We start from the raw sequence: 27,412 nt of genomic DNA, 5'->3' as shown, positions 1-27,412 counted from the left end.
ACGTCGTCCACATAGAGTGACACCGACGTCACTAACTCCCGCCGTGCTAAGCGTCTCAGGACCCCTAGCTCAATCGCCTTAGCCAACATCCTGTTTAGCGAGTTCATCATCAGAACAAACATCGCTGGCGACAGGGATCTCCCTGTCTCAGGCCCCTCCGATGCCAAATAGGGGGACCTGGCTCGCCATTGAGCATCACCCTAGTAGTCGCATTGGATAGGAGGATGGACACCAGATCGCGGAACCTTGTTCCAAACCCTAACTTGCGGATGATCTCCATAAGGAAACCCCAAGAGACGGAGTCAAAGGCGCGAGCAATGTCCAGCTTGAGCATCACTCGCGGCTCCTTCTCCCGATGTAGGAATCTAGCTGTCTGCTGGACCAATGATGTCTACGGGAGCTTCTATTCTTGTAGACAGTGTTGGGCCTCCAAGAGCAGAGGTTTGTAGAACAGCAGCAAGTTTCCCTTAAGTGGATCACCCAAGGTTTATCGAACTCAGGGAGGAAGAGGTCAAAGATATCCCTCTCAAGCAACCCTGCGATCACAATGCAAGAAGTCTCTTGTGTCCCCAACACACCTAATAGGTGCACTAGTTCGGCGAAGAGATAGTGAGATGCAAGTAATATGGATGAGTATGAGTGGTAATAGCAATCTGAATAAAATATGGCAGCGAGTAAACATGCAACAAAACAGTAAACAAACGGAGATTCGATGCTTGGAAGCAAGGCCCAGGGATCCTGCTTTCACTAGTGGACACTCTCAACAATGATCACATAATAGGACTACTCTACACCCTCTTGTTGGATGATGAACACCACTAACTATGTAGGATTACACGAACCCTCAATGCCGGAGTTAACAAGCTCCACAATATTCAATGTTCATATTTAAATAACCTCAGAGTGTAAGATAGATCAACACAATCACACCAAGAACTAACATAGCATGCACACTGTCACCATCACACTATGAAGGAGGCATAAATCACATCAATTCTTATCATAGCAATAGTTAACTTCATAATCTACAAGAGATCACAATCATAACCCACGCCAAGTACTACACGATGCACACACTATCACCATTACACCGTGTAGGAGGAATAGACTACTTTAATAACATCACTAGAGTAGCACATAGATGATATTCAACTAGATCACATAAAGAGAGAGATGAACCACATAGCTACAAGCGGAGCCCTCAGCCCTGGGGTGAATTACTCCCTCCTAATCATGGAGACAGCGATGGCGGTGAAGATGGCGGTGGAGACGGTGGTGGAGATGACTCCGGGGGCAATTCCCCGTCCCGGCAGGGTGCCGGAACAGAGACTTCTGTCCCCCGAATTGGAGTTTCGCGATGGCGGCGGCGCCCCTGGAGTCTTTCTGGAGTTTCGTCAAGAGGTGTCGAAGTTTTAGGTCACGACGGCTTAAATAGGCGAAGAATCGGAGTCGGAAGAGTCCCGAGGGGCCCACACAATAGAGTGGGGTGACCACCCTCCAGGCCGTGCCGGCCTATGGGGAGGAGGCCCTGGGCCTCCCCCTGGCTTGCCCTTCTGGCTCCGTGAGTCTTCCGGCGAAATAGAATTTACGTAATTTTTCGGATTTTTCCGAGCACTTTGGTTTTTGGGCCTTTTACGCAATAAACGGACATAATAAACGTAAGCGGCACCGTGGCATCTTGTTAATAGGTTAGTCCAATAAATGCCATAATATGATATAAAGTGCAAGCAAAACATGTAGGTATTGTCATAAAACAAGCATGGAACATCGAAATTATAGATACGTTGGAGACGTATCGGCATCCCCAAGCTTAGTTCCTACTCGTCCTCGAGTAGGTAAACGATAAAAAGATAATTTCTGAAGTGACATGCTACCAACATAATCTTAATCATACTATTGTAAAACATATGAGATGAATGCAGCGATTCAAAACAATGTTAATGCAATGAGTAAACAATTGAACCATATAGCAAAGACTTTTCATGAATAGTACTTTCAAGACAAGCATCAATAAGACTTGCATAAGAGTTACTCATAAAGCAATAAATTCAAAGTAAAAGCATTGAAGCAACACGAAGGAGATAAAAGTTTCAGCGGTTGCTTTCAACTTTAACATGTATATCTCATGGATAATTGTCAACACAAAGCAATATAACAAGTGCAATAAGTAAACATGTAAGAATCAATGCACACGAGTTGATACAAGTGTTTGCTTCTAAGATAGAAAGAATAGGCAAACCGACTCAACAATAAAGTAGAAGATAGGCCCTTCGCAGAGGGAAGCATTGATTACTATATTTGTGCTAGAGCTTTTCATTTTTTAAACAAGAAACAATTTTGTCAACGGTAGTAATAAAGCATATGAGTTATGTATAAGACATCTTATAAGTTGCAAGCCTCATGCATAGTATACTAATAGTGCTCGCACCTTGTCCTAATTAGTTTGGGTTAACACTGATTATCATTGCATAGCATATGTTTCAACCAAGTGTCACAAAGGGGTACCTCTATGCCGCCTGTACAAAGGTCTAAGGAGAAAGCTCGCATTGGATTTCTCGCTTTTGATTATTCTCAACTTAGACATCCATACCGGGACAACATAGACAACGAGATAATGGACTCCTCTTTAATGCATAAGCATTTAACAACAGTTATTATTCTCATAAGAGATTGAGGATTAGCTGTCCATACTGAAACTTCCACCATGAATCATGGCTTTAGTTAGCGGCCCAATGTTCTTCTCTAACAATATGCATACTCAAACCATTTGATTGTGAAAACCGTCCTTACTTTAGACAAGACGAACATGCATAGCAACTCACATGATATTCAACAAAGGTAAAAGAGTTGATGGCGTCCCCAGAAAACATGGTTACCGCTCAACAAGCAACTTACTAAGAAATAAGACACATAAGTACATATTCTTCACCACGATAGTTTTTAAAAGCTATTTGTCCCATGAGCTATATATTGCAAAGGTAAAGAATAGAAATTTTAAAGGTAGCACTCAAGTAATTTACTTTGGAATGGCGGAGAAATACCATGTGGTAGGTATGTATGGTGGACACAAATGGCATGGTTATTGGCTCAAGGATTTGGATGCACGAGAAGAATTACTCTCAATACAAGGCTAGGCTAGCAAGGTTGTTTGAAGCAAACTCAAGTATAAAAGGTGCAGCAAAACTCACATATGAACATATTGTAACTATTATAAGACTTTACATTGTCTCCTTGTTGTTCAAACACCTCAACCGGAAAATATCTAGACTCTAGAGAACAATCATGCAAACCAAATTTTAACAAGCTCTATGTAGTTATTCATTAATGGGTACAAGGTACATGATGCAAGAGCTTAAACATGATCTATATGAGCACAACAATTGCCAAGTATCAAATTATTCAAGACATTATACCAATTACCACATGTAGCATTTTCCGTTTCCAACCATATAACAATTAACGAAGCAGTTTCAACCCTTCGCCATGAAAAATAAAAGCTAAGAACACATGTGTTCATATGAACCAGCGGAGCATGTATCTCTTCCACACAAGCATTTATTCAAACAAAAAACAAAAATAAAAGCACACAGACGCTCCAAGTAAAGTACATAAGATGTGGCCGAATAAAAATATAGTTTCAAGAGAAGGAACCTGATAATTTGTCGATGAAGAAGGGGATGCCTTGGGCATCCCCAAGCTTAGATGCTTGAGTCTTCTTGAAATATGCAGGGATGAACCACGGGGGCATCCCCAAGCTTAGACTCTTCACTCTTCTTGATCATAGTATATCATCCTCCTCTCTTGACCCTTGAAAACTTCTTCCACACCAAACTCAAAGCAAACTCATTAGAGGGTTAGTGCATAATCAAAAACTCACATGTTCAGAGGTGACACAATCATTCTTAACACTTCTGGACATTGCTCAAAGCTACTGGAAGGTAATGGAACAAAGAAATCCACCCAACACAGCAAAAGAGGCAATGCGAAATAAAAGGCAGAATCTGTCAAAACAGAACAGTCCGTAAAGACGAATTTTATTGAGGCACCAGAATTGCTCAAATGAAAATGCTCAAATTGAAAGAAAGTTGCGTACATATCTGAGGATCACTCACGTAAATTGGCATAATTTTCTGAGTTACCTACAGAGAATTAGGCCCAGATTCGTGACAGCAAAGAAATCTGTTTCTGCGCAGTAATCCAAATCTAGTATGAACCTTACTATCAAAGACTCTACTTGGCACAACAATGCATAAAACTAAGATAAGGAGAGGTTGCTACAGTAGTAAACAACTTCCAAGACTCAAATACAAAATAAAAATACTGTAGCAAAATAAACACATGGGTTATCTCCCAAGAAGTTCTTTCTTTATAGCCATTAAGATGGGCTCAGCAGTTTTTATGACGTACTCGCAAGAAATAGTATTTGAAGCAAAAAGAGAGCATCAAGAAGCAAATTCAAAACACATTTAAGTCTACCCCACTTCCTATGCAAAGGAATCTTGTACACAAATGAATTCATGAAGAACAAAGTGACAAGCATAAGAGGATAAAACACGAGTAACTTCAAGATTCTCAACATAAAGAGGGGAAACTTAATATTATTAAGATGCATATAACCATGTTTCCCTCTCTCATAATAACTTTCAGTAGCATCATTGATGAAATACACAATATAACCATCACTTAAAACATTCTTATCATGGTTCATATGCATAAAGGTATCATTAATTTCGGCGTAAGAAGAGTTCTTCTCATTAATAGTAGTTGGAGCAAGATTATTATCAAGAATTTGAACATGGTAAACAAGTTGCATATTAATGGAATTGTTTTTAGCAATCCAATCATAACTATGACAAGTTTCATAAGGATAGTTATAACCTATATCATAGCATTCTTTATAATAATCATTAAAAGTCGGAGGCACAGTGTCATCATAAGAAATAGAATAGTTATCTTTCACGGTCGGTTTATCTGTGACCATACCATCATTGTTATTAGAAGGAGATGTATCAAACACATAATGATCAGTAGCAAAATGATTTTCAAACACCTCTTCCCCAAGCTTAGACCTTTCTATATCATTATGGGAGGAAGCATGGATAGCACTGATACTATGGCAATTATTATCATCATCATTTTCAGAATTAGTTTCCCAGAGATTTGCAATATCAAAAGTAGTGTGCTCATTCAAATCATGATCACTAATGTATGTAAAGGGCATAGGAAGATCATCGTATTCTGATTCATTATCATAATAATCATTAGGAGCAACATACTTACGGTTACCTAGCGTTATCTCATTCACGCGGGGATATGCCGTTACCTTTTTCTCTTTATTCTTCTTCTTCTTCTTCTTCGTTCCCTTCTTCTTCTTCTTCTCCTCCTTCTCCTCGTTCCCTTATTTAGGAGGAAGAGGCTTGAAGGGTGGCTTGTCCGCATAACCTGATTTATTTTCAGAAACAATAGAAGAAACTTGGGAGGATTCCTCCTTTTCATTAATAAGTTCAAAACACACAGCGGTCCTATCATATTTTGGCAAGGTGTCATCTTCTAAAATATTTTGTATGTAAGTATTTGTATGGCAATTATCAATGCAATAAGAAAAACACCCATGCAGGACATCATCAACATCAAGATCATTAATATCTAACAAAGAAATTTTTCTTGATAACTCTTCACACCACAAAAATAAAGTAAGTTCATCATGCTCGATTAGGAGTAATTTCATCATCACAATACAAATTTGCAGCGCGCATGGGGTTCAAATTATCATTGGAGGAGCATTGAAAATTAAAATGACCCACTCTATGGCAAAGTTCACAAATAAAAGGATAGAGGACACAAACTTTTTTACCAAGATCATCTAGCGCCCTAGACCACTTTCTAGTTTTTTCATTAGTATGATGGATACAATATTCATCTTCGATTTGATTAATTCCACAAGGTCTATGCATTCCACAAAAATTAACATGCTTATAGGAAATAGCATTCTTAGGAGTTTGAGCATGTCTATTGCAATCATTAACAACAATTTCATCCTTCATACAAGCCTCTTTAAAAGGTTCATGATACTTATCAAAATTCTTCCTAGGCAATTCAAAATGAGAGGCAAAAGCTTTATAAAGATTTGCAGCAACTTGAGAGTCAAGACCATAGGTAGCACTCATATTTCGAAATTTACCGAGTATCCATAAAAGTTTCAATGCATTCATAATCATAGTTTATACCGATTCTTTACCTTTGTCGTTCTCCCAATCTTCGACGTTCTCCTGAATCCGATTAAGAAGGTCCCATTTAAACTCTTCTTTATTGCGCGTGAATGATCCAGGAACAAGAAGTATCCAAGCAAGGTCTTGTCTTGAAAAGAAAGTCTTGCATAGAAATTATCAATAGTAACATTACCAGGAAGCTCATGATTGGGGCATTTGAGCATTAAAGACTTCAATCTCTCCCATGCTTGGGCAATACTTTCTCCATCATGAGGCCAGAAATTATATATTCGGTTTCGGTCTTTGTGAATTTCACTTGGGGGATAGAATTTAGAATAAAATAGAGGCACAATATCCTTCCAATCAAGAGGATGCTCATCCTTCAGCAGTTTATACCAATGCGCCGCTTCACTAGACAACGACATAGAGAATAATTTCTTCTTCACTTCATCCATAGAGATACCTGCACACTTGAATAACCCGCATAATTCATGCAAAAACGAGTAAATGATCTCCAGGATGGACGAGTTACATCCCCTTCATAGCGGTTATCCATAGCACGTTCAATAATTTTCATAGGTATTTTATATGGAATACTTTCCAGTAGGTACATTTAAAATATCACAAGCATCATTAGAGTTATCGCATATGGGAGATAAAGTATTATCAGAGCAAATTTTCTCCCCTAAAGATGGGAAGCTAAAAAGATCACAAAAACTAGCTTCCCCAAGCTTAGACTTGTCCATAACATTAGCAGTAATTGCATTCATACTAATAACATCGCTACTAGCATGCAAATAAGGTTCCATAGGTTTTTTAATTTTCGCATCAAACAATTCTAAATAAGGAAAAAGATTAAAAAGCTCACCAATTTTTTTGTTGTTTTCCATTATGCCTAACTAGTGAAAATAAAAACAAGAAACAAAAAGATGCAATTGCAGAATCTAAAGGAGATAGCTTCGAGCACTCACACACCGGCAACGGTGCTAGGAAATAGCTTAGTAGTCGGAGGATGTGAATACCTTTACCTTACCTCCCGACAACGGTGCCGGAAAATAGCTTGCTGTCCACAAGCGGCGCGTGGTTGACGTGGGAGGTTTGATGGCGATTGACGGGCTTGATGGAGTGTCTTGATTCGTTCCCGGCAACGGCGCCGGAAAATAGCTTGATGTCTACGGAGCTTCTATTCTTGTAGACGGTGTTGGGCCTCCAAGAGCGAGAGGTTTGTAGAACGGCGGCAAGTTTCCCTTAAGTGGATCACCCAAGGTTTATCGAACTCGGGGAGGAAGAGGTCAAAGATATCCCTCTCAAGCAACCACTGCGATCACAATGCAAGAAGTCTCTTGTGTCCCCAACACACCTAATAGGTGCACTAGTTCGGCGAAGAGATAGTGAGATGCAAGTAATATGGATGAGTATGAGTGGTAATAGCAATCTGAATAAAATATGGCAGCGAGTAAACATGCAACAAAACGAGTAAACAAACGGAGATTCGATGCTTGGAAGCAAGGCCGGGGATCCTGCTTTCACTAGTGGACACTCTCAACAATGATCACATAATAGGACTACTCTACACCCTCTTGTTGGATGATGAACACCACTAGCGTGGTAGGATTACACGAACCCTCAATGCCGAAGTTAACAAGCTCCACAATATTCAATGTTCATATTTAAATAACCTCGAGTGTAAGATAGATCAACACAATCACACCAAGAACTAACATAGCATGCACACCTGTCACCATCACACTATGAAGGAGGCATAAATCACATCAATTCTTATCATAGCAATAGTTAACTTCATAATCTACAAGAGATCACAATCATAACCCACGCCAAGTACTACACGATGCACACACTATCACCATTACACCGTGTAGGAGGAATAGACTACTTTAATAACATCACTAGAGTAGCACATAGATGATATTCAACTAGATCACATAAAGAGAGAGATGAACCACATAGCTACGGTGGAGCCCTCGGCTCAGGGGATGAATTACTCCCTCCTCATCATGGAGACAGCGATGGCGGTGAAGATGGCGGTGGAGACGGCGGTGGAGATGACTCCGGGGGCAATTCCCCGTCCCGCAGGGTGCCGGAACAGAGACTTCTGTCCCCCGAATTGGAGTTTCGCGATGGCGGCGGCGCCCCTGGAGTCTTTCTGGAGTTTCGTCAAGAGGTGTCGAAGTTTTAGGTCACGACGGCTTAAATAGGCGAAGAGTCGGAGTCGGAAGAGTCCCGAGGGGCCCACACAATAGGGTGGGGTGACCACCCTCCGGGCCGCGCCGGCCTATGGGGAGGAGGCCACGGGCCTCCCCTAGCTTGCCCTTCGGCTCCGTGAGTCTTCCGGCGAAATAGAATTTCCGTAATTTTTCCGGATTTTTCCGAGCACTTTGGTTTTTGGGCCTTTTCGCAATAAACGGACATAATAAACGAAGCTGGCACTTGTGGCATCTTGTTAATAGGTTAGTCCAATAAATGCCATAATATGATATAAAGTGCAAGCAAAACATGTAGGTATTGTCATAAAACAAGCATGGAACATCAGAAATTATAGATACGTTGGAGACGTATCAACCAACATGAAGTTGTCATGGATACAACGTTTGCGAATGAACACACATTGGTTGCGATCAACCAACGACTCCATCCGAGGGGCTAGACGAGTAGCCAACGCCTTTGCAACCAGCTTGGCAAAGATATGGATCAAGCTGATCGGCCGGTAGTCGCCAAGCACAGCCGCATCCGGGTGCTTAGGCAGCAGGATCATCAAAAGCCTGGTTAAGACCTTGGAACCTGCGCCCGCACAACGTGCACAGATTGTCGAAGGCTGCCATGAAGTCACATTTGACCACCCTCCAGCACTTTTGAAGGAATTCAGCCGTGAACCCATCGGGTCCAGGCGCCTTGCCCACTGGCAGTCGCCGAATCACCTCCCAGATCTTGTCTTCCGTGAACACAACCTCCAGCTCCGAGAGGTGCTCAGAGTGAGTGTTCAGGAAGTCCAAGTCCAGCGAATGCTATCTATCCACCGAGGTGCCAAGCAGACCCTCAAAGTGTGTGAAAGCAGCTTCAGCCATGACCGCATGGTCAGAGATGACCGCGCCTCCAACCTGCAGGATGTGGATCACGTTCTTCTAGCGGCGGTAAACCGCGTGTTGGTGGAAGAAGGCCGTGTTGGCGCCCCCCCTCCCACGTAGCATCTTACTCGAATTCACACATGCAACTTCCTTTTGTGATAGATGCTAGCAGAACACTATGTAGATTGATTCTCTTGCCAACTACTGTACAGCCGGGCACTATGCATGTTAGGGCATGCCCAATGCACTGTCCTAGAGGTACTGCCTCACATCTTTAGCTAGGTTTGGGTGGTCCAAAGTAGGTTCGGATGAGGAGGCAGCCTCCTCTTCAGGAAGTGGGATCTTAAGCCTTAAAAGTACTGATTTTTGGAGAGAGAATGTTATACATAGTGTCATATTTGTGGGATCCCTTCTCACTTTTTTCTGACTAAAGTTGTAGCTTCCATTGGAGAGATAGAATTCACCATGTTGCTTCGGACAATTTTTTTACATGGAGCAACTAGTTATGTATGCCACCATTGCTCATGCCCTTAGTTTCTTTCTATGTCACATTTTCTAGTGTTGTCATTGTCTGTCATCAGAACGCAATTCTACCGGCATTGGTCCTAGTCAGCGCACAGTCATGCATAGGGCGCGTAGAATCAACCTTAATTAGTCCGAGGCATAGTCGATCGCTGAGTCGTGTATGAGAGATAGTTTATATCTGATAAACAATACATGGTGGAAACGCAGGACACATGCTCAATATTCCAGATTCCCCGTTGTTAAATTTGCAGATGCTTCGCCGCTCAACATTTGTCCTCTGTATGTGCTGCGTATATTGCAGGAATTGATGAACTAAACCACGTTTAATTTGTGCACAATCGACAGGGAACATATATAACGAAGCAGATGAGGAACTAACATGTATTTCCAAGGGTATGTTCAGAAAGATGCGCGCGTGTATCTTGCATCTGTGTGCACACAAACCTCTTGTGGTATAATTACAACCATCTGACAGAAAATGTAGCAAGTGAAAATACTTGAATGATACACCAGACAACTAATACTCTGCAGTAGATAGTAGTACAGGATGTTGCGTAATTTAAAGTAGGACCAGGGAGCATTTGGTCCTGTGGTGAAAAAAAAAAGCTATTATAATTGCCAAACAAAATCTGAAAGCAATAAACATGTTAAAGAGTCCACATTTTCCATGTGCAGATGTACAGTTTCGTCAGAAAAAGATAAGATTGGTGGTCTGCTAAAAAAACAAATCTAGTGCTTTCAATGTTACTTCTTAGAGATTTACTGCCTTTCATTTTTCCATTTCAAACTATGTTTATTTTCTTTATGAAAAATTACAGAAATATAGTTGCAGTATTTTTCTTTTAGAAAAGGAAGATTCTGGTGAAGACTACAGTTTTTTGATGCTATCTTCGCAGTGGGTTTATACTCACAAAAGACTACCATGTAAAACACATGTTGCACCGAAGTAAAAAAATGTTTATATTATCATCATGACGGGACTATTAAATTTTTTTTCTAGTTCAAAATTTGCTAGATCTATGTGGTCAGTCATTCAAGTAGGCTCTACCATATAACCGTCACGCATCATTGCAAATATTTTTTCCAATTGGCTGAATTGTAAGGATCATAGGTTTAAGATACTTATTAAGGTGAGAGTGGTTACCGTTATTTGGTCTCTATAGCTATGTAGATATAACAAGGTTTTTAATGATAAAAATTCATCTCTCATGCATGTTATCTACCGGTGCATAATTTTTCTTTATTCATGATCATCTCTACAACGTGTGGAGAATCGTGGTTTATTCATGAAAGTGTCTATACAATTGAAGGACATGTACAGAAATAATTTTATCCAACATAGATGACATCATATAATCTACGGATTGGACATCAATCACCTTAGGTGACTATGCAATTCCCTTGTGGATTTCGTGTAGTGTGCTAATTTTTTACTTTGTTTTTTTCCTTTTTCTTCTCTTTTGGACTCTTGGTTCTATGCGGCCGTGTAGAGGCCGTATAATGCTTAAATATTTTAAGTAATAAAATATTCTTTATTGAAAAACTATAATCTAGAAATTAGCTGTTCAGATACACAAAGACAATATGAGGGATATCACCGGAACCAAGCACAATATGAAATCGTATCTTTTGTCCAGTCATTGTAAAGCATGCTTCCCTGACTGATGTGAACCCGCAATTGTACTTTTGTCACTGGAACCGAGCACAATGTGAAATCATATCTTTTGTACACAGGTGCACTATAATTTGTTGTCCTGAAAACGAGCATTGATAGTATGGATGTATGTGGGCTTGATTTTTCCTACAATCACATCAAATCTCGAAGGACCACTTTCCTTTTGCCACAACACAATTAAATCAGTGCAATACATACTGCAAAACTTAAATTGGCATTGCAAAGAGTCTGAGTTTGCTACCCAGTTTAAGCAAAACAATAAGAAAGAACACTATCATAGAAAGATGTACAAGGAACACACACAAGCATTAATCAGTTACAACTCCCCTTGCAGCAGTAGGTGCTCACGAGGAACCATCCCGTCATGGTGGTGGAGAAAGCAAGCAGGAGAAAGGAAACGTCCTGCTCCCAAGGAGGCAAAGAAAAAGCACCTGACAAAAAGTGGATTTCAATATTGAAATAAGGTATCAGACACCCTATGTACACTACAACTATTTAACATAAGGACAAAATGTAAGTGACAAGAATAACATAATGCGACAGTTATAGCAGAGGTGGGCATGCATACTTGTTGGGAAAAGGGGTGTAAGAAATTTTGTAATAGATGGATTGACTAACAAATAAGACATAAAAGCTGCAATATAATAGAGCTACCAGCAACTCACAAATAGTACGTAGAGTAAATTCAGCCACGTGTAGGCCACTGAGAAGAGCAAACATCAGCTGAAGGAAGATTCCTTTATCTTAAGAGATTACATAACAGATGCATTAAAATCTAGTGCAACATAAAAACCTTTGCCATTGCTCAGAGCAGGAACATGTCTTTATAACTGAAACTGATATCCAGCGTTGAAGAAAGCTCAATTACCTTGGGCAAACAACGAACCTCTATGCAAACACTACAGGAAAAAATGGTTCTTCATTTAATGCTTGCACAATTTATTCCAGTATGTAGTTTGAAATTTCAGTAAATGGCAAAGATAATAATAAAGAAATCAATACTGGTATACACAATAAAGATGGTACTGAAATTATCACACAGGGAACTGAAACATCAGACTTTGCATATAGCTGCAGAGTGGTGTGACCTCCTCTCCTCATGCTCATGCCTCCCCTCCTTCTATCCATATCCCCCTCTCTTTCATGCTAAGATGGGCTTGTCCTGTACAAATAACCTACGGACAATGGAGAGCCTGCATGAAGAAGACGACGCGAGTATCAAAAATCTCAAAGGTTAATGGCATATAAGCCTGCTCAGGTAACTGTGGCCCTTTTTCGTTGGTGGATTATACCATCAAATAATAAAGGCAGCTGAATCTTATTAGTAAAAACAATGCAAGGGATATTCAAAGTGGCAAGGATGCAAGACGCGCCTTCAGATATGAATATTCAGGTTACCTAACCAGAAAGGTTGGTGGGTTTATTTATGCACCTCGGGTATGCTATATAAGGCAATAGCAAAACCCAAGTTAACTCCCACGCGAACGCCTTGCAAGATTTGAAGTCCGATATGGTAAATTAGCTCTTCGAAAATCGAAACATCCAAGGTAGTCCCCGGTAACTTCTCTATTAGAACAAATGCAAGGTGCAGTCCTAAGTCCTAAACCATCTTTAGAAGATTAATTATAATATTATATTAACATAAATACACAAAGGTATTAGCTTCACAGATCCATGAAATACTACAATTGCCTCACAAAAATTGTGCAAACTGATTCCTGCAGCTCAGAGTAAGTATTTAGTCAAATGATTATAGCTTCAAGGAAGCAAAACTTCACAGAATTTTATTATGGAATATCATGTGGCATGAAATAGTTCAAATAATAATGTCACCTAAAATAAAGTTTGACAAGTGCAGGCCTAATAAACAGGCGAGCTTATTGATTTAAACACATTCTTAGTTTCTTACCAAAATCTATGATGATATCCCTGAATAACACTTTCCGGTGATGCTTTTTCATCATATGTTCATATATTTACCCCAAATCATTATCATGAGTCTGCTTTCCACATAAACAAACTAAATTCTACCCAATCATCATATTTTAATAAGAAAACAAACAATTATGATGTTGTACTTATCCCCGAAGATTGTTCATTCCAACTTCATTCTTGCTTGTATCAGTGGCTGGCACAAAGGTTGGCTCTGGAATAAAATTGATAACCAAACCGAAGAAAAGATATCCTACCAAAACCTACATTAAAGATTCCAATTTGTTACCTGAGATTTGACATGGATTCTAGAATCTCAAGCAAAAATTGACTCACCAAAAGGTTGCCCTTCAAGAAGCCAATAGAATTGAGTGCAGTGTGTGTGCCAAGTGTAGACACGAAATGCTCAACAAAAGTCTCCCTAGACCAGCAGACTAATAACCCTGTTAGATATAGCGATATATTTTCAGTATTTAACTACCGTCAAAACAATACAATACAATATCCACAAATATAGACATTTTTCTTGCTCCAACAAAATAGGTTATAAGCATTAAAGAAACCTATACCATAAAAGTGTGTCTCAAATAAGAGATAATTCGTTTTTGCCTTGACAATGAAAAATATATTATCCGTGAAATTGGTGTCCAGTGCCTTGTGCTGCAACAAACAAAAACGACGACAACATAATAAAACAGTCAAGATCAATCATCCATGTCGGGCAATCCTAGAATGTCAGGAAAGGTAGACGTACCATCCAGATGTCCATGGCCTTGATAGTAATGCCATCGGGAAGGCCGACCTTGTCCTAGTGCACCAGCTTGGCATCATCCATCGTGTGACCATTCACCAGCAACACCACCATCCTATACCACGAGGCACGGCCGAGATCTACATAGCACAACACACATCATTGTTTCAACAATGGCATGTATACATTCACTTTACATTCCGATGTAGGATGTTTAAAGAAGCTCATGCACCATTTTACCTCTTGGCTCTCGTGCATCCAAACTTTCTTCCCGTGAATGCCAAGACGATCTACACCAACACCATCATCAGTTTAAAGTCCATCATCAAAACGCAGCAGAGAGAGCTGACAATCCCAGGTATATATTACCTTGCTTCCCAAAATCTGAAATTAACATCTCAAATATCACCATGATGTTTGCTGGATTTTTAAAGAATAATAACTCCAGTACACAGGACATGAACTCCATTAGGAAAAACAGAATTCACAAACAGAGGGATCGAACATAACCTGCCTGTTGGATTAACAGCTGGACGATGACAGCGCTGAACTGGAGCTCTCAATCTCCCCAAGGATCATCTTCAAGACGTGTGCTTCTAGAGCCAACCCCCGCGAGGAGACCACCAAAAGTAGGTTTGGGTACCAATTTTTAGACTAACCGGGCAGCAAAACAAAAACTCTACAACAGTAGCAGGGATGAGTAGGATTGCAGAAACTACACTGCCATTAAACCAGAGGAGAGAGAGGGGCGAGGAGAGGGAGATGTAGATACCCAATCGCATCACTCTGCTTCGTCGTCGACTCGCTGGTGGAGGAGGAATCTCGCCCATCAGGCGACCGTCGCAGCCCTCGTCTCCCGCGGTGACGCAGCAGCCTCTGTCGTTGTAGTCGCCAACGAGAAGAGGGAGCTTTGCGACCTCCGCTGGGCGGAAAAGAGGATTGGGGTGGTTCGACCTCCTCTTCTCCCTTGCTCGCTGAAGTTCATCCTCTCATCTCCGCGTCACGTCTGCGGACTGAGCGCCGGCGAGGAAGGGAGGCGCTACATCCACTCGGTCCGGTTCATGGGGGCACGACGCGGTGACGCAGCGAGGACGAGGCAGAGAGGAGGAGGTGGATGGGCGGCGGAGAGGAGGAGGATCCAGATGGGGCGGGTCACCAGCTAGGCAGTGCGGGCGGCTAGGGTTTACCGCCGTGGGTGGGTTCTGTTTCATGCTCCGACGGTTGAGATTGAAGCGGGGCTCGTTCCCAGATCGAACGGAGCCACGAGCGAGCGAGCGCCTGGTGGTACCGTGGAGCGCCCTGGCATAGGGCAAACACCCACGCACTTGCTTGTTCTCAATGCTTCCCGAACGCAGATTTCGTGCTCCCAAGCTCCAGTGCTCCTGGTTAGTTCAAAAAATTCAAAACCATATCTGTGAGTCTTAAAAAAAATAAAAAAAAATATTCGGATGTAGTTCATGAATTATCCCACAAACTTGTAAAATATCAATTCCAAATACTTTGTATTATGAGCTGTAAAAAAATAACAAAAATGTAGATCTGTAGAAGTATGTTTCAAATCCCCAAATTTTATTAGATTTGTCATTTTTGTGTAGCCCACAATACAAAGAATTTCAAGTCACGATTTTACATGCTTGTGGGATACAACACTAACTATGTGCAGAATTATTTTCAGATTTTTTTAAAACTTGTAAACCATGATTTTAAATTTTTTTGAACGACGAGAGAGCAAATGATACTTTCCGATGCTTCCCTAACTAATGTGAACACGCAATTGTACTTTTGTCATTGTGCTTGGACTCTCCCAAGTTCATTGCATCGGCAGTCAAAGTGGCAAGTCAAGTTAAATACACATTGCAGGAACCCAACAGGGTGGGAAAAATAATGGGATGAGTCGTCATTGGCACCCTATAAATGATACAGCCGTTGTGGTCTACCCATTCCACCTTGTGAAGCCAATCATCACTTGTGAACACTAGCTAGCTATGGATGCAACAAGCGGCGTTCGCATGGCCACTGGCAACGGGGAGAACAGCTACGCCGTCAACTCCAGGCTCCAAGTTTGTACCCAACGACACTGTTTTACTGTTGTTTCATGTATATGTATGTATATAATTGATCACACCTTCAAGTGTCAACTAGCTAGCATTGAGCTCTAAATCTACTGTTGTTCCATGCAGGAGAAGGCTATTTTGGAGACAAGGCCAGTGCTGAGGAAGGCCATAGAAGAGGTGTACACGTCGCTCTCCACCCGCCGGAGCACCATGGTCGTCGCCGACCTCGGCTGCTCATCTGGTCCCAACACTCTGCTCGTCGTCTCGGAGGTGATCGGCGCGATCTGTGCCTATACTCAGAAAGCAGAAAAACGTGCACGTGACGTGGAGGTACAGTTCTTCCTGAATGACCTTCCAGGGAACGACTTCAACCTCGTCTTCCGCTCAATCGAGCACTTTGAGAACCCCGGCGGCAAAGAGGCACCACCATACTATGTCGCAGGGCTGCCGGGATCCTACTACGGGAAGCTTTTCCCTCGCCAGAGCGTTCATCTCTTCCACTCATCCTACTCCCTCATGTGGCGTTCCAAGGTACATGTATCGTGCATATATGGATTTCCCTGCATCTTAACGTGATAAGAATAGTTCATGTCCATATGTTAATTAACAGTTTGACACAACGTTTTTTGGATTCGCGAACACAAGCTTTTTTATTAGAATAGGGCGTCTTGTATATGATTGAAGAAATCATGGTAGGTATTGAATAGAATCAGAGATTTAGTCCATATGCTGGGTGTGTTGGATCACGGATCTGTAAAGCCTAGCAAAAACTATAAAATTGTCTGCATAGGATGCAAACTAAATGCTAAAAAGTGACGCCTGATTGAAATTTTGGGTGGCATATTAATTGCAAAATGGTAGTAGAAGATGTGGAAAGTAAGTTCTCTGACAATGCTAATTAATTTTAAAACAAATAGTGTATGTTGTTCCATTATATGAACACATTTTTATCGAATACAATCTGATCTAAAATGGTCAGCATGAATTCACTATGCTTTCAGTAATTACTTGTTTGCTATGAAAAAATATACATATCTTTATAACATTTTAACCTGCAAATATGTATACACATATTATCTACAAATATAAGCCGGAGGGTGAAATGCAAGAATGTCGCACAAAAAATAAGCTACCAGTATCAGATCCATCTTTTTGTCCTGACGAAAATGAACCAATCCTTTTGAAACGCTTCACAAGACCATTCAATTGACTACTAGATGTCGGCTTTGACTGTAACAAAGTAGTACTGTGATTTGAAGATTTACAAGGCCTTTATATGACGATAAGCCTTTTTGTATAAACCATGTTTCCTCTATGATAATTACTTCCTAGGTCCCGGAGGAGATCTCAAGCTGCGCTCACTTGAATGAAGGCAACATCTACATTGGAAAGACTACTCCGCCGATTGTGATCAAGCTGTTCCAAGAACAATTCCAAAAGGACTTTGAGTTGTTCCTAAAATTGCGCTCCAGTGAGCTTGTGAGTGGAGGCAGAATGTTGCTAACACTTCTTGGTCGAAAGAGTAAAGAGATGTTGATGCATGGGGACGTTAGCACCCTGTTTGAATTGGTAGCCAAATCTCTCCAGTCTCTGGTACAAAAGGTACACCCACATATATTACCACAACACATGTTTATTTCTTTCCAGGAACTACTATACCTTTGTTACTAAAGGAACGCATGATAGATTTATTACTTTCCAGTAATAATCAAAACAGATTTCAATAATAAAATAAGAACAACAATTCACAAATAGATGTCTATTTCTTGGTTACCATATCCTATCTGAAGTATATTATTGTTGTAATGGTACACATAGGGGCGTGTGAAGAAGGAGAAGTTGGACTCATTCAATTTGCCATACTACGCCCCATCGATGAAAGAGGTGAAGGCGTTGATCAACAAGAATGGTCTCTTCGATGTTGAGAACTTTAAACTCTTCGAATCGAATTGGGATCCTCGTGATGACTCGGAAGGTGACATTGTACTTGATTGTGCCAGCAGCGGGGCAAATGTTGCCAATTGCATCAGGGCCGTGTTAGAGCCACTCATTGTAGACCACTTCGGTGAAGATATTATCGAGGAGCTATTCATGGTGTATGCATCCACTGTTGCAAAGCATCTGGAGAAAGCCAAGGCAAAGTATCACATCATCATGGTGTCATTGAAGAAGGCCATGCGTTGAATTAGTAGAAAATAGTTCAGTTGATCTGATGATAAATGCAGACTATAAGTTGTCGCTGGTGTGTCTAAAGTGTCTGAATATCTCTTGTATGCTCTCGCCTGTAATATTGAGTCTCTTATAGTCTATATCTGAATAAAACCATGAAAATTCTATAATTAGTAAGTAAATTATCACATTTGAATATCCCTTATATGCTCTCACATTTAAAGACTAGCCAATTACACAAGCGCACATAAGGCGATGTCGTTCATTCATATACTACGTTGCTTCAATAAATTGCTAGTGTTTCCACAACTACTCCTAGTGAGTTCTAGCGCCATTAGTTCCCTAGGAGTAGTAGACTAGTCACAATGGAAAGTATCATATACTAGTATCATGTATATGATACTAGTTTATGATACAATGCCTACAATGCATAGTATCATGAATTATTATCATAGTTCTATCATATTTAATATTTTGTAGAATCTCAATGCAAATATGTGTACATGATGTGTTTACCACTAAAATTTCTAGTTTTACGTGCTATGATACGGTATCTATCTATGATACTAGTCCCATCTCTCTCCTTATTTATTGATATGCCACATAAGATTTTTGTCTACATGGCATGCATGATACTACCTATGATACTCTCACTGTGGCTAGTCGTAGTGAGATTTATATATTCCAATAATCCCAGTCAACATAGAGTATGCGAGCCAGCGCGTACGTAACTAGATAAACCTTAATAATTTGGAGCATCACATGTGCATAAGTATTGGACGATCATTAAGGCATGGAAGATAAGTATTGATTCCTCCACCAGCTTGATAAAGCGAGCACAAACTAAGGGAAACGCACGACACATGCATGCACATGTGCATGAGCGACGCATCCCAGATTCTGCGGGGCTGTATAAGTTGTATTTTCCAGATGCTCGCCGCGACAACGCTTGTCCTGTGTGTGTTATATTTCTATTTTTTTTATGATGTTATATCTCTATTATTAGGTAAAAAGAAACTATTTGGGCTGTCTCAAATAAACCGGATTGATGGGTAGGTCGGGCCTGGCCGTCCCGCACAAAATTTATAGCTTTATGGACATTCACGTTATGCGATAGGAAATAATAATCCTGTAGGAATTATCATTAATCATGTCTCATTTTTCCATAAAGGAGTAGTTACCATCATTTGTCCATAATATTAAAATGGTACATGCAATTCAGTTCATTCAGAGAGGTAGCTACCTTGATATTAAATCGGTACGCAAGATTAAAATTCAATTTACTAAATAGTTAACCTTTACTTGATCATCGACAATATATACGATGTTTAGACATTTCTAAAAAAATATAATTAACTTTACCTCGTAAACTAAAATAGAAATGAATTTACCCATGTCAATATACAGGTCGACGGGTCTATATATCCCTTGTTCCTTTTTTTTGGAAAATACATAACATTCTCATGTTGGTATGAAATATATGATATGTTACACACAAAGTCTATAGTATAGTACCTTGACCTGTAATTGGTACATGAACATGTTACTAAAAAAAGGTACCTTTTAAATCAAAATTTGGTGTTCTTACTTTCTTTGTAATGTTAAAATAATATATTATGTGTCATTAACCATGGTTATAGATATTTGGCTACTTAGACGGTTATCTTCCAAATAATGTAATATTATGTTTAACTATGTTTAAATTCTCTCTCCACTAACTATACTTTTTAGTCCAACCATACTATGCTCTCGTTCTTGTTGTTGGCATGTAATTTAACATGACTCCGCAAGTATGGATGACATAGTTAATCAGTCGTTATCATTTCTACATTATTATAAATTTTAGTAACATGTCATATCAAATAAATTAATTTTTTGATGGAAATATTAGTTGTGACATATCTTGGCAACAACCTAGTTTTTTCGTATTGGTAGCATATCTCTCCTTAAGAAAGAACATGCTCAATTACCAACATCCCATCATCTATGTTCTATGAAAAAAGAGTTGATAAATTGCTTTTATAGCTTTACTCTTTCAAAAACAGTCCAATCATCAGATGGTATTTATATATGATGTTTAAGTAAACTCATGTAATCTTTTTAAATGTGATAAGTTTATGATATGTTATTAAAAATTCTTAAACTCGCTACACTTTGGACGGATCTACTGTTCATGTATTGTCATGATGATCTATTAGCTGTGATTTTCTTAACTACAACTATGAAATTATATTGATTTGTGATTTGTCAAAACACAGTTATGATGATATGTTGGTACTGATAAAAAGACGATTCACTAAGTTGATTATCAAATGTTTTACATTTCTAGTAACTTCTAGCATGTCTCTTGTTTCTCTACCATATTTTGATTTTAATGTGAACTATTGTTATGATATGGATAATTAAAATGATTGTAACACCCCAGGTTTCTACCAAACCTAATGATGCTACCACACTGTCTAAAATTACACAAATATAGCGAAAAATGTAAACTCGGACATCACCTCCTTTGTTACACAGACATCCACGATGGGCAGTTTAGAAATATTCAATGAACACCATTAATATGAATCGCATAAATAGTGACACAACCTATAGTTCATAATTCAGCTGGTAATTATATAAAGTAAATATCTAAGCAACAAAATGATCACACTAAGGTAACTCCGAATTAGCCAAATAATAAAACTTGATAAGTAGATAATCGAAGAATATGACTATTCGATAATTGTTGGATGGTCCACTAAGCAGTGAATTTGATCTCTCAAGTAGTTGAAAGCACAAGTAATTGACCTGAATAGCCATCCATTGTTTATAGTGTAACTTAACGCTCGATCAGGGTAAAGTAAGCAGGTTCATAAAACTCTTAGGGGTCCCATTGGCTCAGTATGATACCACTACGTACAGAAAGAATGACAATACTTATGGTAGTCTGCATGTAGGGTGGCACCTATGAATGCATCACTATGTGTTACATATGTACTCATTTCAACACAGTCAACACTTCTATGATAAATCACTTCTCATTGGCACCCATACCCATATACAAGAACTTGAGGGTGAACCATAGATAATCAATTCTAATAAGGTTATAGATAACCCTTGTAAGTAGACGATGGATCTTCAAAATTACATTGCAGAATGTAGAGGATGTCAAAACAATGTTTCTTTACAGAATTCAGCTAATGCCTACAAGCCTTGTCTTATTCAATTTCCCCTTCTACTGTATTACATTGCCATAATACAACTAATAATAACTATCACTATTGTTAAAACATCTGTATGTTCTCCAGCTTGACAGTTTCGATGTCGTCTTTAAGGAGCGTTTGTATGATAAGTTGACAAATTAGCAGGGTGACCTGAGCATTTGCACAGCTAGACATTATATATAGAAGCTATGATGTGTATTTTTGTTATCTCCACGTCTCGTTCTATATTAAGATTTTCATGTTAAATGATCCATATCCATTAAGCTAATCATAAATTCTCTACATATGCGACTCATTGTTATAAGTGGATTTTATTAAAAAAATATTCAATTGGTCATTCTCGCTCTTATGCTCTCATGGCGATAAAATCATACGACAAGCAAGGGCGTGGTGTTGCCAGGTAGAGGTGCAACGACATTGGAGCCTTCGAGGCAGTGGCGGAGTCCGTCGCAAAATCATGTGGAGTCAGGTAATCTTGATGGCAAGGACCAATGCATAAACATATAAAATTGAACGGGTTTTCCAGAAAAGTAAAGCTAACACGCAGCCCTGCCACTCCTTGGAGGAAAGAAGCCACATATATACAACCTGACAATAACTATGTGTAACGGCCCAGGATAGTACCTCTATTAGAATTGTTTGTTCTTTCTTTTATGCATCATTATGGCATCATGTATCATATCATCTATGGTTGTAACAAAATACAATTATTTTATAAATCCTAATTATTTTGATTTTCCCTCTCATAAGGTTTATTTATTAAACCCCTTGTCTTTTCTTTTAACAAAACCCTAACTTTCAAATATACCAAACCAATAAAACTATTTCCTAATGTTTCAATTTAAAATAAATTTTTAATTTTGGTTGTTTTCCAAATAGTTTCTCAAACATGTTTTAAATCAAAAGGGAAAGAAAAGAATTTTCAAAACGCTAAAAGATTTTTTTAGGGAACAAAACGCTAACAGCTAACCTAACCCTCTTATCCCTCCTCTCTTTTTCTTCCACCGGAGACCTAGCCCAGCCCGTCACTCCCTGGCCCAGCGGTGGCCCAACCCACCTCAGCCCATACCCCTTCACGCCATCCTCTCCTTCTCTTTCGCCGGTTGTCAGAGGAGCACGACAGCGACGCTGTCCTCCCGCGTGGTCCTCCTCCCTCGCCTGCTGGTTAAAGCCGCCCCTCACGCGCCTCGTGTAAGCCCTTTCTTCCCAACGCCACCACCAATCTCACCTGCCCCTCCCTCTTTTCTTTCCTGCTCTCCACGACAAGAAACAGAGGGACAAAACCCCTACAACGCCATGGCCACCACCACAGAATCCGCGACTGTGTCGTCATCTCTCGCAACCCCACGCGAAGCCGAGCACACCTCCAGCACCGCCTCGCTCTCGTCCATCTACCGGTGCAAGAAATCGAGCCGGGGGCGCTCCCAATCCTCGCCACAGTCGTCTTCCCTGCCTCCGTCCCCGAGCTTCTCGTCTACCATGGCGACGCCGTCTGCCTTACCCCGCCCTCTCCGACCGTCTCCACACGCTCCCGGTGAGAACGTGCACCTCCCAGTCCCCCGTTCCTTCCCCCTCGGCCTCTGCTTCAACCGGTTCGCGCTGACCTGCCTCCTCCGCCGCAGGACATCGTCGATGACGGTTCTCCGGCGACCCCTCACCCCTGGAACCACACCACCACCAAACGACTCTCCATCAGCTTCCGCATCTTCCGCGCCCCCTCCTGCCTTCTGGTTCGTCTGTGCACAGACAAGGTTGGCCACGTTGGCAGCCATGTCATCGCCTTGGCCCCACTCATCAGACACTCTGGCTGGCATCCCCTCGGTAAGAAAAGTCTCCCAGATCCAGATCCAACTCCTATTTGCAAAGAGGCCCCTGCAAGTTTTATTTCCTCAACCCGCTATCCCTGGTTCTATTCAGTTATAAGAAAACCCCTTGTACCTTTTTTGAATAAACCAGGGGTCCCTCCCTGGCAACAGTTTTGTTTTCGGGTCCTTACCTATTTAAATAAAACATGTTTTGTAATTTAAAATGGTAATAAAACTATTATGTTAGTATCTTTTAATTGGTAACTCGAAATAAAATGTTTTATATATGAAAGTTGATCAGAAAAAAGCAAGGATCATGAATATGCCATCCATATATCTGTTTGAATCTCGCATCATGTCGCGACGTGATAGTTTGTGCATGTTCACCTAACATATATGCGGAGTATTTTGGACACCGACTAAGGTTTCCCCGCTCCGTTTAATATTGAAGTAGCTCACCCCTGCCATGATGTGCCACGCTAATCAACACTTAACTTTGTCGGTAGAAAATGCAAGTCCAACATTAATTTGTTTTCCCGAGGTTCTGACTCTGATTAATATGGATAAGTTGCATTGCACCATCGTTGCCATGCCATGCATGCATATCTTGATCATGCCGATCCTTCTTTCGTAGTAGTAAGATTGCATACGTTGTGTGTTCCAGCATTTGCTTCTTTCCGGATAGGATCGTGAAGTGGTATTTCGAGATATGACAAGTCCTCCGGGATGTTCCACGGCAATCTTTAACAGGCAAGCATTTCCTAAACTCCTGTCTCTGCAGGAGTCGCTCACCTATTTTATTTTTCCTTCTCTCTTATGCTAGCCTTGAGTTGCGTTCTTGTCACGTGTCCTATCCACTTGTTACCTCAAGAAGCCCATATTGCCTCCACCACCCTCCTACAGCTGTTGTTTGGTTATCTGGCCTGCCTTGCGAGTCGTAGTGCATGCTAGTGCCGTTATATCTCATTTCGCCATAGTTATCTTATCGGGTTATACATTGGGGAATCATGACATATGGTTTATGGATATATTTGTTGGAGATACTCATGCTTCACTTAATGTTAACAACTAAAATTGTAAGCAGTTGCATCTGTGAGCCCCTTTGCGAAAGCATTGAAACTTTGACTCGCTAATGTCCCCTAGGACCCGAGTTCTTATTATATATTCCGAGAATATATGCTCTACCCGTACGTGGGGGAGTGGGACCCCCACCACCCACTACCTTTCCTCGAGTCTGTTTATTGGGAGCCACAACCTTGGTTTTATTTGCTCATATGCACGATATGCACGATTTACTTCTTGTTGTCTTCGGGTGTTTATATTTTTGTATTGTACTCATATCGCGGATAGAATTATCTTGTGCCTGGTCGTTAGTGCCCGCCTGGACTATGTCGCAAACCTATGGGTCCGTATCGGAGTACGGCCGAACTTCGTCACGGGTAGCTTAGTTGGGTGGCTCCCATTAAACATTCTCTTGCATTGGGAACGGTCTTGTTGTGAGACTCCAACTGCAGTAAGTGGGTTCGAGCATGCGTATGGTTACATTTGGGCAACCCCTGCAGGGTGTACATCTTATCGATAAGCCATGTCCGCGGTTATGGACGACTTGAAATTGTATGGCTTGATCATAGAACAACTTACACCGCTATCTTGTTGATAATAATTTGTTAATAACTTGCGTAGTAATATAGCATTACTACAACCAATACTTAATAAAACTTGTCCACCGTGTGAGTGCCTTTGTAAGTACTTCCTTTGCGAAGGGGGGAAGACATCGGTCGGGTTATGTTTGCAGAGTATAGAACTGTTAGCTTGTGCGCTCTCTCACCTTCTCTGATAGACAGATGTTGCAGAGTGTCTCTATAGGTTTTTACAGCTTGCGTGCTGCCGCTTAACCCCACCATGTTGCCAATGACGTTCCTCTTGCGTCCTCTAAGTCCCCTGCGTGCCTCAAGTACAAAGGACGACTAGTTGACGAATGCTTATACGTCTTGAAGTCTTGTTAAGTAAGAACCCATACTTATTGCTGCTTTGGGACATAACCGGGCAAGTATGAAGACATGTACGATGAAGACTGATGTCTACGCACGCTTCTATTCCTGTAGACAGTGTTGGGCCTCCAAGAGCAGAGGTTCGTAGAACAGCAGCAAGTTTCTCTTAAGTGAATCACCCAAGGTTTATCGAACTCAGGGAGGTAGAGGTCAAAGATATATATCCCTCCCAAGCATCCCTGCAATTAAGATACAAGAAGTCTCTTGTGTCCCCAACACACCTAATACACTTGTCAGATGTATAGGTGCACTAGTTCGGCGAAGAGATAGTGAAATACAAGTAGTATGGATGATTATAAGTAGCAATTGCAATCTGAAATAAAAATGGCAGCAAGCGAACATGTAGTAGAACTTGTTGGAAACGGTGTTTCAATTCTTAGAAACAAGGCCTAGGGATCGTACTTTCACTAGTGGACACTCTCAACAATGATCACATAATTGAATAAATAAATGCTACTCTCAAACACTCTCTTCTTGGATAACAAACACCATTCATTGTGTAGGGCTGCAAAAGCACACCTCAAGCCGGAGTAAACAAGCTCCACATTGTCATAAAGGAATCACACACGATGCGCACACTGTCACCATCACACCGTGGAGAGTGACTCCGGAGTTCATATTAAAGTAACCTCTAGAGTGCATAATAAACAAGAGTAACATCTACATATTCAACTAGATTACAAAGCTCATGATCACATAAAGATCACACCATGGGAGAGAGAGATGAACCACCACTACACCATGGACCAAACATAAGCTCATGATCCTTTCTCCTTGTGCTACATCAAGTATAGAAATAATCCTAGTCAGCATCACATTCACAAATTGTGCTAAGTTCAGAAATAAAGGGAGCATAAAGTTACCATTTCAGCGGCAACACGAGCATGACTCTTGCTTCCAGATGTATGCAATACCTTTTGAGAACTTCGATTCTTTTTTCCTTGTTCACTTCGTTTCTATGACAACAGAAGCAATATATAAATTATCCAAACCTGAACCAAAATACAATATGTGTAATATAGGTTATAAAAACATTACCTCAGCTTCTTCACTTCTCCAAAATTTGATAAGCCAGACACAATCATCATAACTTACTCTATTGTCCTCAACCCTAAGAGTTAAGATTTCCTCATCAGTTTTTTCAGGCTTAAAAAACTTCTTCTTCAAATCCGCCTTGAAATCTCGCCATTTCTTATGAGCAGTTCCCATGACATAGTCCTTGAGCTTGTCGTCAACAACATAGTATTTCTGAAATGGATGTATTGGAACTATTAGACTACTACATAACAAGGAAGAAAACTACATGCTAGAACAACTACAACATACCCTTAAGGTTGTCAATAATGCATTCTTCTTTTCAACTGGAACAAGTCTCCAGTCCTCATGTCCAAGAGGGATATGTGTTTTGACAAGCGTAGCAATGAAATTGCTAAATTCTGATGCATTGTCCCCATTTGGTTGTCCTTTTTCATTAAAAGACACTGGAACTGGTGGTTGGTTGCCCCTGTCATAGACGGTGTGCATTCTAGTGCGCTTCCGACCATCCTTTTTCTTCTTCTGTTGATCATCCAAACGCAGCTCTTGCATATAGTAAAGGATCAGTTAGTTACAACAATTGTTTGGTTGCAGCAACAAGAGCCATTCCATTTACAAGAACATGAGTAAGAACTAAGGAGTCAAAATTGTTTTTTTGTTACCTTCATTCTCTTCTAGCTCTTGTTCATTATCAGCAAAAAAAAAAAAAAGAATCATGCATAACTGATTGAGATCTAAGCACTCGAGTTGATTCTGGAATAGCTACTTCTAAAGCTCTCTGGAAATGAAAATGACAACAGAAGTTTCGGCATAGAGGAACAAAACAAAACGCAAAACATCAAGACATTTTTCATCACCTTCTTCTTTGGTTTTCCAGCAGCCTTCTTTGATGCTTTCATCTCACTAGAAAAAAC

At 40.5% G+C, this 27,412-nt stretch overlaps 1 protein-coding gene and 1 long non-coding RNA gene across 14 annotated transcripts; one reads left to right on the top strand and one right to left on the bottom strand.

Annotated features, from left to right (window-relative positions):
* Nucleotides 1-11,629: 11,629 nt before the first annotated feature.
* On the bottom strand, nucleotides 11,630-15,488 carry LOC124696093. 13 transcript variants are annotated; one of them, XR_007000641.1, is made up of 7 exons: nucleotides 14,686-15,483; nucleotides 14,416-14,559; nucleotides 14,179-14,315; nucleotides 13,994-14,084; nucleotides 12,361-13,867; nucleotides 12,158-12,235; nucleotides 11,630-11,923 (listed from the first exon to the last, which is right to left on the bottom strand). It is a non-coding gene; the product is annotated as an uncharacterized LOC124696093 (long non-coding RNA). The 13 variants fall into 13 exon arrangements; XR_007000642.1 differs by having other exon boundaries at nucleotides 11,630-12,235; nucleotides 12,361-12,391; nucleotides 12,553-13,867; nucleotides 14,686-15,482; XR_007000632.1 differs by having other exon boundaries at nucleotides 11,630-13,867; nucleotides 14,686-14,854; nucleotides 14,948-15,488.
* A 672-nt stretch (nucleotides 15,489-16,160) lies between these two features.
* On the top strand, nucleotides 16,161-18,413 carry LOC124660253 (benzoate O-methyltransferase-like). Its single transcript, XM_047198058.1, has 4 exons — nucleotides 16,161-16,235; nucleotides 16,356-16,760; nucleotides 17,562-17,831; nucleotides 18,048-18,413. The coding sequence occupies exons 1-4, from the start codon at nucleotides 16,161-16,163 to the stop codon at nucleotides 18,411-18,413; spliced, it is 1,116 nt and encodes a 371-aa protein (XP_047054014.1).
* The last annotated feature ends 8,999 nt before the right edge of the window (nucleotides 18,414-27,412 follow it).

The sequence above is a fragment of the Lolium rigidum genome, chromosome 1 (genome assembly GCF_022539505.1).
Source record: "Lolium rigidum isolate FL_2022 chromosome 1, APGP_CSIRO_Lrig_0.1, whole genome shotgun sequence".
Lineage (NCBI taxonomy): Eukaryota > Viridiplantae > Streptophyta > Magnoliopsida > Poales > Poaceae > Lolium > Lolium rigidum.
Note: the sequence above shows the minus strand (reverse complement) of the source record. Positions and strands in the feature narration are given on the sequence as shown.

Excerpts from the sequence above, each read along its gene's own strand:
- LOC124660253 (XM_047198058.1), top strand. The coding sequence starts at position 16,161 with ATGGATGCAACAAGCGGCGTTCGCATGGCCACTGGCAACGGGGAGAAC. Across the intron at positions 16,236-16,355 it reads CCGTCAACTCCAGGCTCCAA|GAGAAGGCTATTTTGGAGAC; the intron begins GTTTGTACCCAA and ends TGTTCCATGCAG. Across the intron at positions 16,761-17,561 it reads CCCTCATGTGGCGTTCCAAG|GTCCCGGAGGAGATCTCAAG; the intron begins GTACATGTATCG and ends ATTACTTCCTAG.